The sequence below is a fragment of the Callorhinchus milii genome, unplaced genomic scaffold (genome assembly GCF_018977255.1).
Source record: "Callorhinchus milii isolate IMCB2004 unplaced genomic scaffold, IMCB_Cmil_1.0 Scaffold95, whole genome shotgun sequence".
Lineage (NCBI taxonomy): Eukaryota > Metazoa > Chordata > Chondrichthyes > Chimaeriformes > Callorhinchidae > Callorhinchus > Callorhinchus milii.
Window position 1 is genome coordinate 115,475 of NW_024704836.1, and position 14,284 is coordinate 129,758.

General features: G+C 50.2%; 2 gene segments (V, D, J or C); both read left to right on the forward strand.

Annotated features, from left to right (window-relative positions):
• Positions 1-125: 125 nt before the first annotated feature.
• LOC103173820 lies at positions 126-1,963 on the forward strand. The segment is given in 2 exon segments: positions 126-232; positions 1,610-1,963. Coding segments are annotated over 2 exon segments (387 nt in total).
• Positions 1,964-2,272: 309 nt separating this feature from the next.
• On the forward strand, positions 2,273-3,110 carry LOC121848030. The segment is given in 2 exon segments: positions 2,273-2,571; positions 2,756-3,110. Coding segments are annotated over 2 exon segments (381 nt in total).
• The last annotated feature ends 11,174 nt before the right edge of the window (positions 3,111-14,284 follow it).

Consider the following 14,284-nt stretch of genomic DNA (forward strand, 5'->3'; position numbering starts at 1 on the left):
CAGAGCTTCATTCCACAGAGATAGAGTGAGAGAGACAATGTTTAGGATTGAGGTGGCGAGTTATTGGGAAAGTTAACCCAAAAGTGAGAGTGTGAATGTTAAAGAGTGAGTGTATGTGAGAGAGAGAGAGGAACCTGAGCTCTGGTGTGAGGTTCCCAATGTTAATCCAAGTCTCTGCCAACAATGAGTCTGTCCTTTCTCACTGTCTCTCTGATCTCCATCCTCTGGCCCTGTGAGTATCTCTCAACATCTCTCTCATCCCCGTAAACTCTCAAATCCACAAGGAATTCATATCACATCCTCTCTCTGTCCGCGATGATCGCGCTTTGTGTGTGTGCGTAATCCATTGAACACCCCCCAGGACATTCAGCCCAGATTCCGTGTCGGCGGATCTCACTGTTATATTGTCTTTGCAGGTCTGTCACTGGGAGCTTTTGTGACTCAGAGGCCGCGGACAGTCACAGCCAGAGAGGGGGAGACAGTGACTTTGAGATGTTACCAGAATAACACTAAATATGAAACAATGCTCTGGTACCTCCAACCCGATCAGGGAGGCCTCACATTGATCGGATATGCTGTTCTGTCAAACCCAACGTATGAGAAAGGCTTTGAATCTGGTTACAACATTACACAGAGTAATGACAAGAAGAAATCATCCCTGGAAATCTCCAGCATGAACCCAACCCAGGAGGGGGTGTATTACTGCGCTGCGAGAGAAGGGCACAGCGTGAGAGAGAGACAGATCTCTCGTACATAAACCTCACACAGGATACACGACTCGATTCTATACACACACACACCAGCCCCTCCCCCGCCAACACCTGCCCTCAGTCTCTGCAGAAATAAAACCCATCAACACAGACGATTGCGAGACAGAGAGAAATCGAGGTTCAGGGCCGGAGTAGCCACGGCTCCATGTCGCCCACTCTCCACACTGTTCCCTCTGTGTCTCTGAATCTGGGACCAATTTAGTGATCTCGTGTTCCTGACCAATACCCCGGGGGAGGCTGTAACTTCACTAAAAGGCTTCCCTTTCCCCTCATCTCAAACCTCCCACCAATGCCTCACTTTCAGGCAACGCATTACAGATGCATCTGTGTCTCTATCTCTGAATTTGGAACCAATTTTGGGACCCGCTGTACCCAGTTCATACCCCGGGGGAGGCTGTAGCTTCACTAAGACACCTCCCCTCCTCCCCAGCTCCACCTCCCATCACTGGGGGGAGGTGAGGCCCACTTCCGATGTGGTGCAGACTTTACTCTGTCTGAGCTTCATTCCAGAGACATAGAGAGAGGGAGAGACAGAGAGACAGTGACAGAGAGAGGAACCTGAGCTCTGGTGTGAGGTTCCCAATGTTAATCCAAGTCTCTGCCAACAATGAGTCTGTCCTTTCTCACTGTCTCTCTGATCTCCATCCTCTGGCCCTGTGAGTATCTCTCAACATCTCTCTCATCCCCGTAAACTCTCAAATCCACAGGGATTTCATATCACACCCTCGCTCTATCGGTGATGATCGCTTTGTGTTTGTGCGTAATCCATTGAACACCCCCCAGGACATTCAGCCCAGATTCCCTGTCGGAGGGATCTCATTGTTATATTGTCTTTGCAGGTCTGTCACTGGGAGTTTTGGTGACTCAGGGGCCGCGGACAGTCACAGCCACAGAGGGGGAGACAGTGAGTTTTACATGTTATCAGAATGACAGTGCCCTTGATACAATGCTCTGGTACATCCAACCCCACCAGGGAGGCCTCACATTGATCGCATATATCTATATGTCCCCAACGTATGAGAAAGGCTTTGAATCCGGCTACAACATGACAAAGACAACTAATGACAAGGAATCCACCCTGGAGATCTCCAGCTTGAACCCAACCCAGGAGGGGGTGTATTACTGCGCTGCGAGAGAAGGGCACAGCGTGAGAGAGAGACAGATCTCTCGTACATAAACCTCACACAGGATACACAACCACTCGATTCTATACACACACACACACACCAGCCCCTCCCCCGCCAACACCTGCCCTCAGTCTCTGCAGAAATAAAACCCATCAACACAGACGATTGAGAGACAGAGAGAAATCGAGGTTCAGGGCCGGAGTAGCCACGGCTCCATGTCGCCCACTCTCCACACTGTTCCCTCTACGTCTCCGAACCAACGACTAATTTTATGACCAACTGTTCCCAGGCCATACTTTGGGGGAGGCTGTAGCTTCACTAAGACACCCCCACTCCCCCACATCTCCTCTCCAACCAATGTCCCACAAGGTGGGTGGGGGTGGGTGGGGGGAGAGGTCACTTCCGATTTGGTGCCGACACTTTGGTGTCATTGGAGACTTTCCTTTTCCAGAGCTTCATTCCACAGAGATAGAGTGAGAGAGACAATGTTTAGGATTGAGGGGGAGAGTTATTGAGAAAGTTAACCCAAAAGCGAGAGTGTGAATGTTAAAGAGTGAGTGTATGTGAGAGAGAGAGAGGAACCTGAGCTCTGGTGTGAGGTTCCCAATGTTAATCCAAGTCTCTGCCAACAATGTCCTTTCTCACTGTCTCTCTGATCTCCATCCTCTGGCCCTGTGAGTATCTCTCAACATCTCTCTCATCCCCGTAAACTCTCAAATCCACTGGGAATTCATATCACACCCTCTCTCTGTCCGCGATGATCGCGCTTTGTGTGTGTGCGTAATCCATTGAACACCCCCCAGGACATTCAGCCCAGATTCCCTGTCGGCGGATCTCATTGTTATATTGTCTTTGCAGGTCTGTCACTGGGAGCTTTGGTGACTCAGTGGCCGCGGACAGTCACAGCCAGAGAGGGGGAGACAGTGACTTTGAATTGTCACCAGGACGACAGCTCTCTTACTGTGATGCTCTGGTACATCCAACCCCATCAGGGAGGCCTCACATTGATCGGATATAACCAATATTCAACCACATATGAGGACAAGTTTAAATCCGGCTACAACATTACCAAGACACCGGACAGAATGAACTCCACCCTGGAGATCTCCAGCGTGAACCCAACCCAGGAGGGGGTGTATTACTGCGCTGCGAGAGAAGGGCACAGCGTGAGAGAGAGACAGATCTCTCGTACATAAACCTCACACAGGATACACAACCACTCGATTCTATACACACACACACACACCAGCCGCTCCCCCGCCAACACCTGCCCTCAGTCTCTGCAGAAATAAAACCCATCAACACAGACGATTGAGAGACAGAGAGAAATCGAGGTTCAGGGCCGGAGTAGCCACGGCTCCATGTCGCCCACTCTCCACACTGTTCACTCTACGTCTCTGAATCTGGGACCAATTTTGTGATCTCGTGTTCCTGACCAATACCCCGGGGGAGGCTGTAACTTCACTCGGTTAGTTCCTGGGATGAGTGGACTGACCTATGAGGAGAGACTGAATAAACTGGGACTGTATTTTCTGGAGTACAGAAGAATTAGGGGGATCTTATTAAAACATATAAGATTATTAAAGGGCTGATAAAGTAGACACTGAGGGTCTGTTTCCCCGGTGGGAGAATCTATAACCGGGGGTCACAGTCTTAACATTAAGGGTCAGCCTTTTAGAACAGAGTTGAGGAAACATTTCTTCACTCAGAGGGCAGTGACTTTATGGAATCCACTCCCCCAGAAGGCTGTAGATGTCAGTCCTTGAACATCTTCAAGGCTGAGACTGAGAGATGTTTAAAAAATAGAGGGATTAGCGGATATGGGGATAGAGCAGGTAATTAGAGTTAGGTCTGAAGATCAGCTGTGATCTTATCAAATGGCGGTGCAGCTCGAGGGGCCGAATGGCCGACTCCTGCTCCTAATTCTTATGTTCTTATGTTCACTCACAGGCTTCCCTTTCCCCACAAAAGAGCTTCCAATTCAACCCCACTCCCCCGCTCTCTCCCCATAACCTGCAAACTTGTCCTCCCCAAATAGTTATCTACTTCGCCCTTAGAAGCTGTTATCGAATGGGCTTCCACCAGCCTTTCAGGTAATGCATTCCAGATGCATCTCTATCTCTGAATTTGGCACCAATTTTGGGACTCGCTGTACCCAGTTCATACCCTGGGGGAGGCTGTAGCTTCACTAAGACACGTCCCCTCCTCCCCAGCTCCACCTCCCATCACTGGGGGGAGGTGAGGCCCACTTCCGATGTGGTGCTGACTTTACTCTGTCAGAGCTTCATTCCAGAGACATAGAGAGAGGGAGAGACAGAGAGACAGTGACAGAGAGAGGAACCTGAGCTCTGGTGTGAGGTTCCCAATGTTAATCCAAGTCTCTGCCAACAATGAGTCTGTCCTTTCTCACTGTCTCTCTGATCTCCATCCTTTGGCCCTGTGAGTATCTCTCAACATCTCTCTCATCCCCATAAACTCTCAAATCCACAGGGAATTCATATCACACCCTCTCTCTGTCCGCGATGATCGCACTTTGTGTGTGTGCGTAATCCATTGAACACCCCCCAGGACATTCAGCCCAGATTCCCTGTCGGCGGATCTCATTGTTATATTGTCTTTGCAGGTCTGTCACTGGGAGCTTTGGTGACTCAGAGGCCGCGGACAGTCACAGCCAGAGAGGGGGAGACAGTGACTTTGAGATGTAGCCACAACGACAAATCCCTTGATACGATGCTTTGGTACATCCAACCCCATCAGGGAGGCCTCACATTGATTGGATATAATGAATACTCAACCGTATATGAGGATAGGTTTAAATCCGGCTACAACATTACCAAAACACCCAACAACATGAACTCCACCCTGGAGATCACCAACATCAACCCAACCCAGGAGGGGGTGTATTACTGCGCTGCGAGAGAAGGGCACAGCGTGAGAGAGAGACAGATCTCTCGTACATAAACCTCACACAGGATACACAACGACTCGATTCTATACACACACACACACACCAGCCCCTCCCCCGCCAACACCTGCCCTCAGTCTCTGCAGAAATAAAACCCATCAACACAGACGATTAATAGACAGAGAGAAATCGAGGTTCAGGGCCGGAGTAGCCACGGCTCCATGTCGCCCACTCTCCACACTGTTCCCTCTGTGTCTCTGTCTCTGAATCTGGGACCAATTTTGTGATCTCGTGTTCCTGCCCAATACCCCGGGGGAGGCTGTAACTTCACTGAAAGTCTTCCCTTTCCCCACAACTCAAACCTCCCACCAATGCCCCACTGTTGGGTGGGGCACGAGAGCCACTTCCAATGTAGAATGATAGAATTATACAGCGCAGATGGAGGCCATTCGCCTCATCGTGTCTGTGTCGGTCTTTGAAAAGAGCTTCCAATTCAACCCCACTCCCCCACTCTCTCCCCATAACCAGCAAACTTGTCCTCCCCAAATAGGTATCTACTTGTCTCATAAAAGCTGTTATCGAATGGGCTTCCACCAGCCTTTCAGGCAACGCATTACAGATGCATCTGTGTCCCTATCTCTGAATTTGGAACCAATTTTGGGACCCGCTGTACCCAGTTCATACCCCGGGGGAGGTTGTAGCTACACTAAGACACGTCCCCTCCTCCCCAGCTCCACCTCCCATCACTGGGGGGAGGTGTGGCCCACTTCCGATGTGGTGCAGATTTTACTCTGTCAGAGCTTCATTCCAGAGACATAGAGAGAGGGAGAGACAGAGAGACACAAACAGAGAGAGGAACCTGAGCTCTGGTGTGAGGATCCCAATGTTAATCCAAGTCTCTGCCAACAATGAGTCTGTCCTTTCTCACTGTCTCTCTGATCTCCATCCTCTGGCACTGTGAGTATCTCTCAACATCTCTCTCATCCCCGTAAACTCTCAAATCCACAGGGATTTCATATCACACCTCTCTCTGTACGCGATGATCGCGCATTGTGTGTGTGCGTAATCCATTGAACACCCCCAGGACATTCAGCCCAGATTCCCTGTCGGCGGATCTCATTGTTATATTGTCTTTGCAGGTCTGTCACTGGGAGCTTTGGTGACTCAGTTGCCGCGGACAGTCACAGCCAGAGAGGGGGAGACAGTGACTTTGAGATGTTACCAGAAGGACAGTGCCCTTAATACAATGCTGTGGTACCTCCAACCCCATCAGGGAGGCCTCACATTGATTGGATACGGTTATGCGTCAAACCCAACGATGGAGGATGCTTACAAACTTGACTACGAAGTTAAACAGACAGACGACTATAAGAACTGTTCCCTGGAGATCAAGAAGGCAACCCAGGAGGGGGTGTATTACTGCGCTGCGAGAGAAGGGCACAGCGTGAGAGAGAGACAGATCTCTCGTACATAAACCTCACACAGGATACACAACGACTCGATTCTATACACACACACACCAGCCCCTCCCGCGCCAACACCTGCCCTCAGTCTCTGCAGAAATAAAACCCATCAACACAGACGATTGAGAGACAGAGAGAAATCGAGGTTCAGGGCCGGAGTAGCCACGGCTCCATGTCGCCCACTCTCCACACTGTTCCCTCTGTGCCTCTGTCTCTGAATCTGGGACCAATTTTGTGATCTCGTGTTCCTGACCAATACCCCGGGGGAGGCTGTAACTTCACTAAAAGGCTTCCCTTTCCCCACATCTCAAACCTCCCACCAATGCCCCACTGGTGGGTGGGGCACGAGACCGATGTAGAATCACAGAATTATACAGCGCAGATGGAGGCCATTCGGCTCATTGTGTCTGTGCCGGTCTTTGAAAAGAGCTTCCAATTCAACCCCACTCCCCCGCTCTCTCCCCATAACCTGCAAACTTGTCCTCCACAAATAGGTATCTACTTGTCTCATAAAAGCTGTTATCGAATGGGCTTCCACCAGCCTTTCAGGCAACGCATTACAGATGCATCTGTGTCCCTATCTCTGAATTTGGAACCAATTTTGGGACCCGCTGTACCCAGTTCATACCCTGGGGGAGGCTGTAGCTACACTAAGACACCTCCCCTCGTCCCCAGCTCCACCTCCCATCACAGTGGGGAGGTGAGGTCCACTTCCGATGTGGTACAGACTTTACTCTGCCAGAGCTTCATTCCAGAGACATAGAGAGAGGGAGAGACAGAGAGACACAGATAGAGAGAGGAACCTGTGCTCTGGTGTGAGGTTCCCAAAGTTAATCCAAGTCTCTGCCAACAATGAGTCTGTCCTTTCTCACTGTCTCTCTGATCTCCATCCTATGGCCCTGTGAGTATCTCTCAACATCTCTCAATTCCCCTCAGGCTCCCAAATACACTGGGATTTCATATCATCCTCCCCTCTCTATGTCTGAGAAGATCCGGCTCTGTGTATGTGTGTATGTGTATGTGTGAGGGTGTGCGCCCGTATGTGTATGTAATTCCGGGAATCAGACCAGAACATTCCCTGTGGTCAGGATGACGGATGTTATATTGTCTTTGCACGTCAGTCACTGGGAGCTTTGGTACTCAGGAGCCGCGGACAGTCACAGCCAGAGAGGGGGAGACAGTGACTTTGAGATGTAGCCACAACGACAAATCCCTTAACATGATGCTTTGGTACATCCAACCCCATCAGGGAGGCCTCACATTGATCGGATATAACCAAGCCTCAACCACCTATGAGGACAAGTTTAAATCCGGCTACAACATTACCAAGACACCAGACAGAATGAACTCCACCCTGGAGATCTCCAACATCAACCCAACCCAGGAGGGGGTGTATTACTGCGCTGCGAGAGAAGGACACAGCGTGAGAGAGAGACAGATCTCTCGTACATAAACCTCACACAGGATACACAACGACTCGATTCTATACACACACACACCAACCCCTCCCCCGCCAACACCTGCCCTCAGTCTCTGCAGAAATAAAACCCATCAACACAGACGATTGAGAGACAGAGAGAAATAGAGGTTCAGGGCCGGAGTAGCCACGGGTCCATGTCGCCCACTCTCCACACTGTTCCCTCTACGTCTCCGAGCCAACGACTAATTTTATGAGCAACTGTTCCCAGGCCATACTTTGGTGGAGGCTGTAGCTTCACTAAGACAAACCCACTCCCCCACATCTCCTCTCCAACCAATGTCCCACAAGGTGGGTGGGGGTGGGTGGGGGAGAGGCCACTTCCGATTTGGTGCCGACACTTTGGTGTCATTGGAGCTTTCCTTATCCAGAGCTTCATTCCACAGAGATAGAGTGAGAGAGACAATGTTTAGGATTGAGGTGGCAAGTTATTGAGAAAGTTAACCCAAAAGTGAGAGTGTGAATGTTAAAGAGTGAGTGTATGTGAGAGAGAGAGAGGAACCTGAGCTCTGGTGTGAGGTTCCCAATGTTAATCCAAGTCTCTGCCAACAATGAGTCTGTCCTTTCTCACTGTCTCTCTGATCTCCATCCTCTGGCCCTGTGAGTATCTCTCAACATCTCTCTCATCCCCGTAAACTCTCAAATCCACAAGGAATTCATATCACATCCTCTCTCTGTCCGCGATGATCGCGCTTTGTGTGTGTGCGTAATCCATTGAACACCCCCCAGGACATTCAGCCCAGATTCCCTGTCGGCGGATCTCACTGTTATATTGTCTTTGCAGGTCTGTCACTGGGAGCTTTGGTGACTCAGAGGCCGCGGACAGTCACAGCCAGAGAGGGGGAGACAGTGACTTTGAATTGTCACCAGGACGACAGCTCTCTTACTGTGATGCTCTGGTACATCCAACCCCATCAGGGAGGCCTCACATTGATCGGGTATGTCGTTAACTCAGCGATAACGTATGAGAAATCTGGCCACAACATTACCAAGACACCTGACAACATGAACTCCACCCTGGAGATCTCCAGCATAAACCCAACCCAGGACGGGGTGTATTACTGCGCTGCAAGAGAAGGGCAAAGCGTGAGAGAGACAGATCTCTCGTACATAAACCTTACACAGGATACCCAACCACTCGATTCTATACACACACACACCAGCCCCTCCCACGCTAACACCTGCCCTCAGTCTCTGCAGAAATAAAACGCATCAACACAGACGATTGAGAGACAGAGAGAAATAGAGGTTCAGGGCCGGAGTAGCCACGGCTCCATGTCGCCCACTCCACACTGTTCCCTCTGTGTCTCTGAATCTGGGACCAATTTTGTGATCTGTGTTCCTGACCAATACCCCGGGGGAGGCTGTAACTTCACTCGGTTAGTTCCTGGGATGAGGGAACTGACCTATGAGGAGAGGCTGAATAAACTGGGACTGTATTTTCTGGAGTACAGAAGAATTAGGGGGGATCTTATTAAAACATATAAGATTATTAAAGGGCTGATAAAGTAGACACTGAGGGTCTGTTTCCCCGGTGGGAGAATCTATAACCGGGGGTCACAGTCTTAACATTAAGGGTCAGCCTTTTAGAACAGAGTTGAGGAAACATTTCTTCATTCAGAGGGCAGTGACTTTATGGAATCCACTCCCCCAGAAGGCTGTAGATGTCAGTCCTTGAACATCTTCAAGGCTGAGACTGATAGATGTTTAAAAAATAGAGGGATTAGTGGATATGGGGATAGAGCAGGTAATTAGAGTTAGGTCAGAAGATCAGCCATGATCTTATCAAATGGCGGGGCAGCTCGAGGGGCCAAATGACCGACTTCTGCTCCTAATTCTTATGTTCTTATGTTCACTCACAGGCTTCCCTTTCCCCACAAAAGAGCTTCCAATTCAACCCCAATCCCCCGCTCTCTCTCCATAACCTGCAAACTTGTCCTCCCCAAATAGTTATCTGCTTCTCCCTGAGAAGCTGTTATCGAATGGGCTTCCACCAGCCTTTCAGGCAACGCATTCCAGATGCATCTGTGTCTCTATCTCTGAATTTGGCACCAATTTTGGGACCCGCTGTACCCAGTTCATACCCCGGGGGAGGCTGTAGCTTCACTAAGACACCTCCCCTCCTCCCCAGCTCCACCTCCCATCACTGGGGGGAGGTGAGGCCCACTTCCGATGTGGTGCAGACTTTACTCTGTCAGAGCTTCATTCCAGAGACATAGAGAGAGGGAGAGACAGAGAGACAGTGACAGAGAGAGGAACCTGAGCTCTGGTGTGAGGTTCCCAATGTTAATCCAAGTCTCTGCCTCAATGAGTCTGTCCTTTCTCACCGTCTCTCTGATCTCCATCCTCTGGCCCTGTGAGTATCTCTCAACATCTCTCTCATCCCCGTAAACTCTCAAATCCACAGGGATTACATATCACACCCTCTCTCTGTCCGCCATGATTGCGCTTTGTGTGTGTGCGTAATCCATTGAACACCCCCCAGGACATTCAGCACAGATTCCCTGTCGGCGGATCTCATTGTTATATTGCCTTTGCAGGTCTGTCACTGGGAGCTTTGGTGACTCAGAGGCCGCGGACAGTCACAGCCAGAGAGGGGGAGACAGTGAGTTTGAGATGTAGCCACAACGACAAATCCCTTGATATGATGCTTTGGTACATCCAACCCCATCAGGGAGGCCTCACATTGATTGGATATAATGAATACTCAACTGTATATGAGGACAAGTTTAAATCCGGCTACAACATTACCAAGACACCTGACAACATGAACTCCACCCTGGAGATCACCAACATCAACCCAACCCAGGAGGGGGTGTATTACTGCGCTGCGAGAAGGGCACAGCGTGAGAGAGAGACAGATCTCTCGTACATAAACCTCACACAGGATACACAACGACTTGATTCTATACACACACACACACGCCAGCCCCTCCCCCGCCAACACCTGCCCTCAGTCTCTGCAGAAATAAAACCCATCAACACAGACGATTAGGAGACAGGGAGAAATCGAGGTTCAGGGCCGGAGTAGCCACGGCTCCATGTCGCCCACTCTCCACACTGTTCCCTCTGTGTCTCTGTCTCTGAATCTGGGACCAATTTTGTGATCTCGTGTTCCTGCCCAATACCCCGGGGGAGGCTGTAACTTCACTAAAAGTCTTCCCTTTCCCCACAACTCAAACCTCCCACCAATGCCCCACTGGTGGGTGGGGCACGAGAGCCACTTCCAGTGTAGAATGATAGAATTATACAGCGCAGATGGAGGCCATTCGGCTCATCGTGTCTGTGTCGGTCTTTGAAAAGAGCTTCCAATTCAACCCCACTCCCCCACTCTCTCCCCATAACCTGCAAACTTGTCCTCCCCAAATAGTTATCTGCTTCTCCCTTAAAAGCTGTTATCGAATGGGCTTCCACCAGCCTTTCAGGCAACGCATTCCAGATGCATCTGTGTCTCTATCTCTGAATTTGGAACCAATTTTGGGACCCGCTGTACCCAGTTCATACCCCGGGGGAGGCTGTAGCTTCACTAAGACACCTCCCCTCCTCCCCAGCTCCACCTCCCATCACTGGGGGGAGGTGAGGCCCACTTCCGATGTGGTGCAGACTTTACTCTGTCAGAGCTTCATTCCAGAGACATAGAGAGAGGGAGAGACAGAGAGACACAAACAGAGAGAGGAACCTGAGCTCTGGTGTGAGGTTCCCAATGTTAATCCAAGTCTCTGCCAACAATGAGTCTGTCCTTTCTCACTGTCTCTCTGATCTCCATCCTCTGGCCCTGTGAGTATCTCTCAACATCTCTCTCATCCCCGTAAACTCTCAAATCCACAGGGATTTCATATCACACCTCTCTCTGTCCGCGATGATCGCGCTTTGTGTGTGTGCGTAATCCATTGAACACCCCCCAGGACATTCAGCCCAGATTCCCTGTCGGCGGATCTCACTGTTATATTGTCTTTGCAGGTCTGTCACTGGGAGCTTTGGTGACTCAGAGGCCGCGGACAGTCACAGCCAGAGAGGGGGAGACAGTGACTTTGAATTGTCACCAGAATAACACAGCCTATCAAACAATGCTCTGGTACCTCCAACCCGATCAGGGAGGCCTCACATTGATCGGATATGCTGTTCTGTCAAACCCAACGTATGAGAAAGGCTTTCAATCTGGGTACAACATTACACAGAGAGATGACAAGAAGAAATCATCCCTGGAGATCAAGAACCCAACCCAGGAGGGGGTGTATTACTGCGCTGCGAGAGAAGGGCACAGCGTGAGAGAGAGACAGATCTCTCGTACATAAACCTCACACAGGATACACAACGACTCGATTCTATACACACACACACACACCAGCCCCTCCCCCGCCAACACCTGCCCTCAGTCTCTGCAGAAATAAAACCCATCAACACAGACGATTGAGAGACAGAGAGAAATCGAGGTTCAGGGCCGGAGTAGCCACGGCTCCATGTCGCCCACTTTCCACACTGTTCCCTCTACGTCTCCGAACCAACGACTACTTTTATGACCTCTTATTCCCGGGCAATACTTTGGGGGAGGCTATAGTTTCACTAAGACACCCCCATTCCCCCACATCTCCTCTCCAACCAATGTCCCAGTAGGTGGGTGGGTGGGTGGTGGGAGGGAGTGGCCACTTCCGATGTGGTGCTGACACTTTGGTGTCATTGAAGCCTTTCCTTTCCAGAGCTTCATTCCACAGAGATAGAGTGAGAGAGAGACAACGTTTAGGAAAGTTGAAGGGGAAAGTTATTGAGAAAGTTAACCCGAGAGAGAGTGTGAGTGTTAAAGAAAGAGTGTATGTGAGAGAGAGAGGAACCTGTGCTCTGGTGTGAGGTTCCCAATGTTAATCCAAGTCTCTGCCAACAATGAGTCTGTCCTTTCTCACTGTCTCTCTGATCTCCATCCTCTGGCCCTGTGAGTATCTCCCAAAGTCTCCCAATTTCTCTCAGGCTCCCAATTCCACTGGAATTTCATATCAATCCCCCTCTCTCTGTCTGAGAAGATCCGGCTCTGTGTTGTGTGTGTATGTGCATGTGTGAGTGTGTGCGCCCGTATGTGTATGTAATTCCGAGGATCAGACCAGGACCTTCTCGTGGGCAGGATGATGGATGTTATATTGTCTTTGCAGGTCTGTCACTGGGAGCTTTGGTGACTCAGGAGCCGCGGACAGTCACAGCCAGAGAGGGGGAGACAGTGACTTTGAATTGTCACCAGAAGGACACAGCCTATCAAACAACCTCTGGTACCTCCAACCCTATCAGGGAGGCCTCACATTGATTGGATTCAGTTCTTATTCAAACCCAACGATGGAGGATGCTTACAAACTTGAGTACGAAGTTAAACAGACAGACGACTATAAGAACTGTTCCCTGGAGATCAAGAACCCAACCCAGGAGGGGGTGTATTACTGTGCTGCGAGAGAAGGGCACAGCGTGAGAGAGAGACAGATCTCTCGTACATAAACCTCACACAGGATACACAACGACTCGATTCTATATACACACACACACACCAGCCCCTCCCCCACCAACACCTGCCCTCAGTCTCTGCAGAAATAAAACCCATCAACACAGACGATTGAGAGACAGAGAGAAATAGAGGTTCAGGACCAGAGTAGACACGGCTCTTTGTCGCCCTCTCTGTGTCTCTGCCTCTCAATCCGAAACCAATTTTAGACCAACTGTTCCCATTCCATGCCCTGGCGGAGGCTGTAATTTCTCTGAGACACCTCCCCTCCTCCACCTCCCATGACCTACTGGGAGGGTGGGCGAGGCCAATGTTGGGCCAATACTTTGGTGTCATTGGTGCGTTTACTGAGCCAGAGCTTCATTCCACAGAAACATAGAGATAGCGAGAGAGAGAGACTGTGAGACAGAGACAGATGACGTTGTCAGAGAGTGTTCTTGAGAAAGCTAAATAGAATGAGTGCGAGTGGGATATGAAGAATATATGTTTGAGAGAGAGAGAGAGAGAGAGACAGAAGTTCCCAAGGTTAATTCAAATCTCTGCCAGCAATGAGTCTGTCCTTTCTCACCGTCTCTCTGATCTCCATCCTCTGGCCCTGTGAGTATCTCTCAACATCTCTCAATTCCCCTCAGGCTCCCAAATACACTGCGATTTCATATCCAACCCCTCTCTCTGTTTGAGATGAGGGATGTGTTTGTGTGAATTTGAGTGTGTGTAATTCTGGGAATCAGACCAGGACATTCCCTGTGGGCAGGATGATGGATGTTAAATTGTCTTTGCAGGTCTGTCACTGGGCGCTTTGGTGACTCAGTCGCCGGGAACAGTCACAGCCAGAGAGGGGGAGACAGTGAGTTTGAGATGTTACCAGAAGGACACAGACTATCAAACAATGCTCTGGTACCTCCAACGCCACCAAGGAGGCCTCACATTGATCGGCTACGTTCTCATGTCATCCCCAACGATGGAGACAGATTTTAAGCCGGACTACAACATTACGCAAACCAAAGACAAGAAGAACTCGTCCCTGGAGTTCTCAATCGGGAAAGCAGCCCAGGAGGGGGCA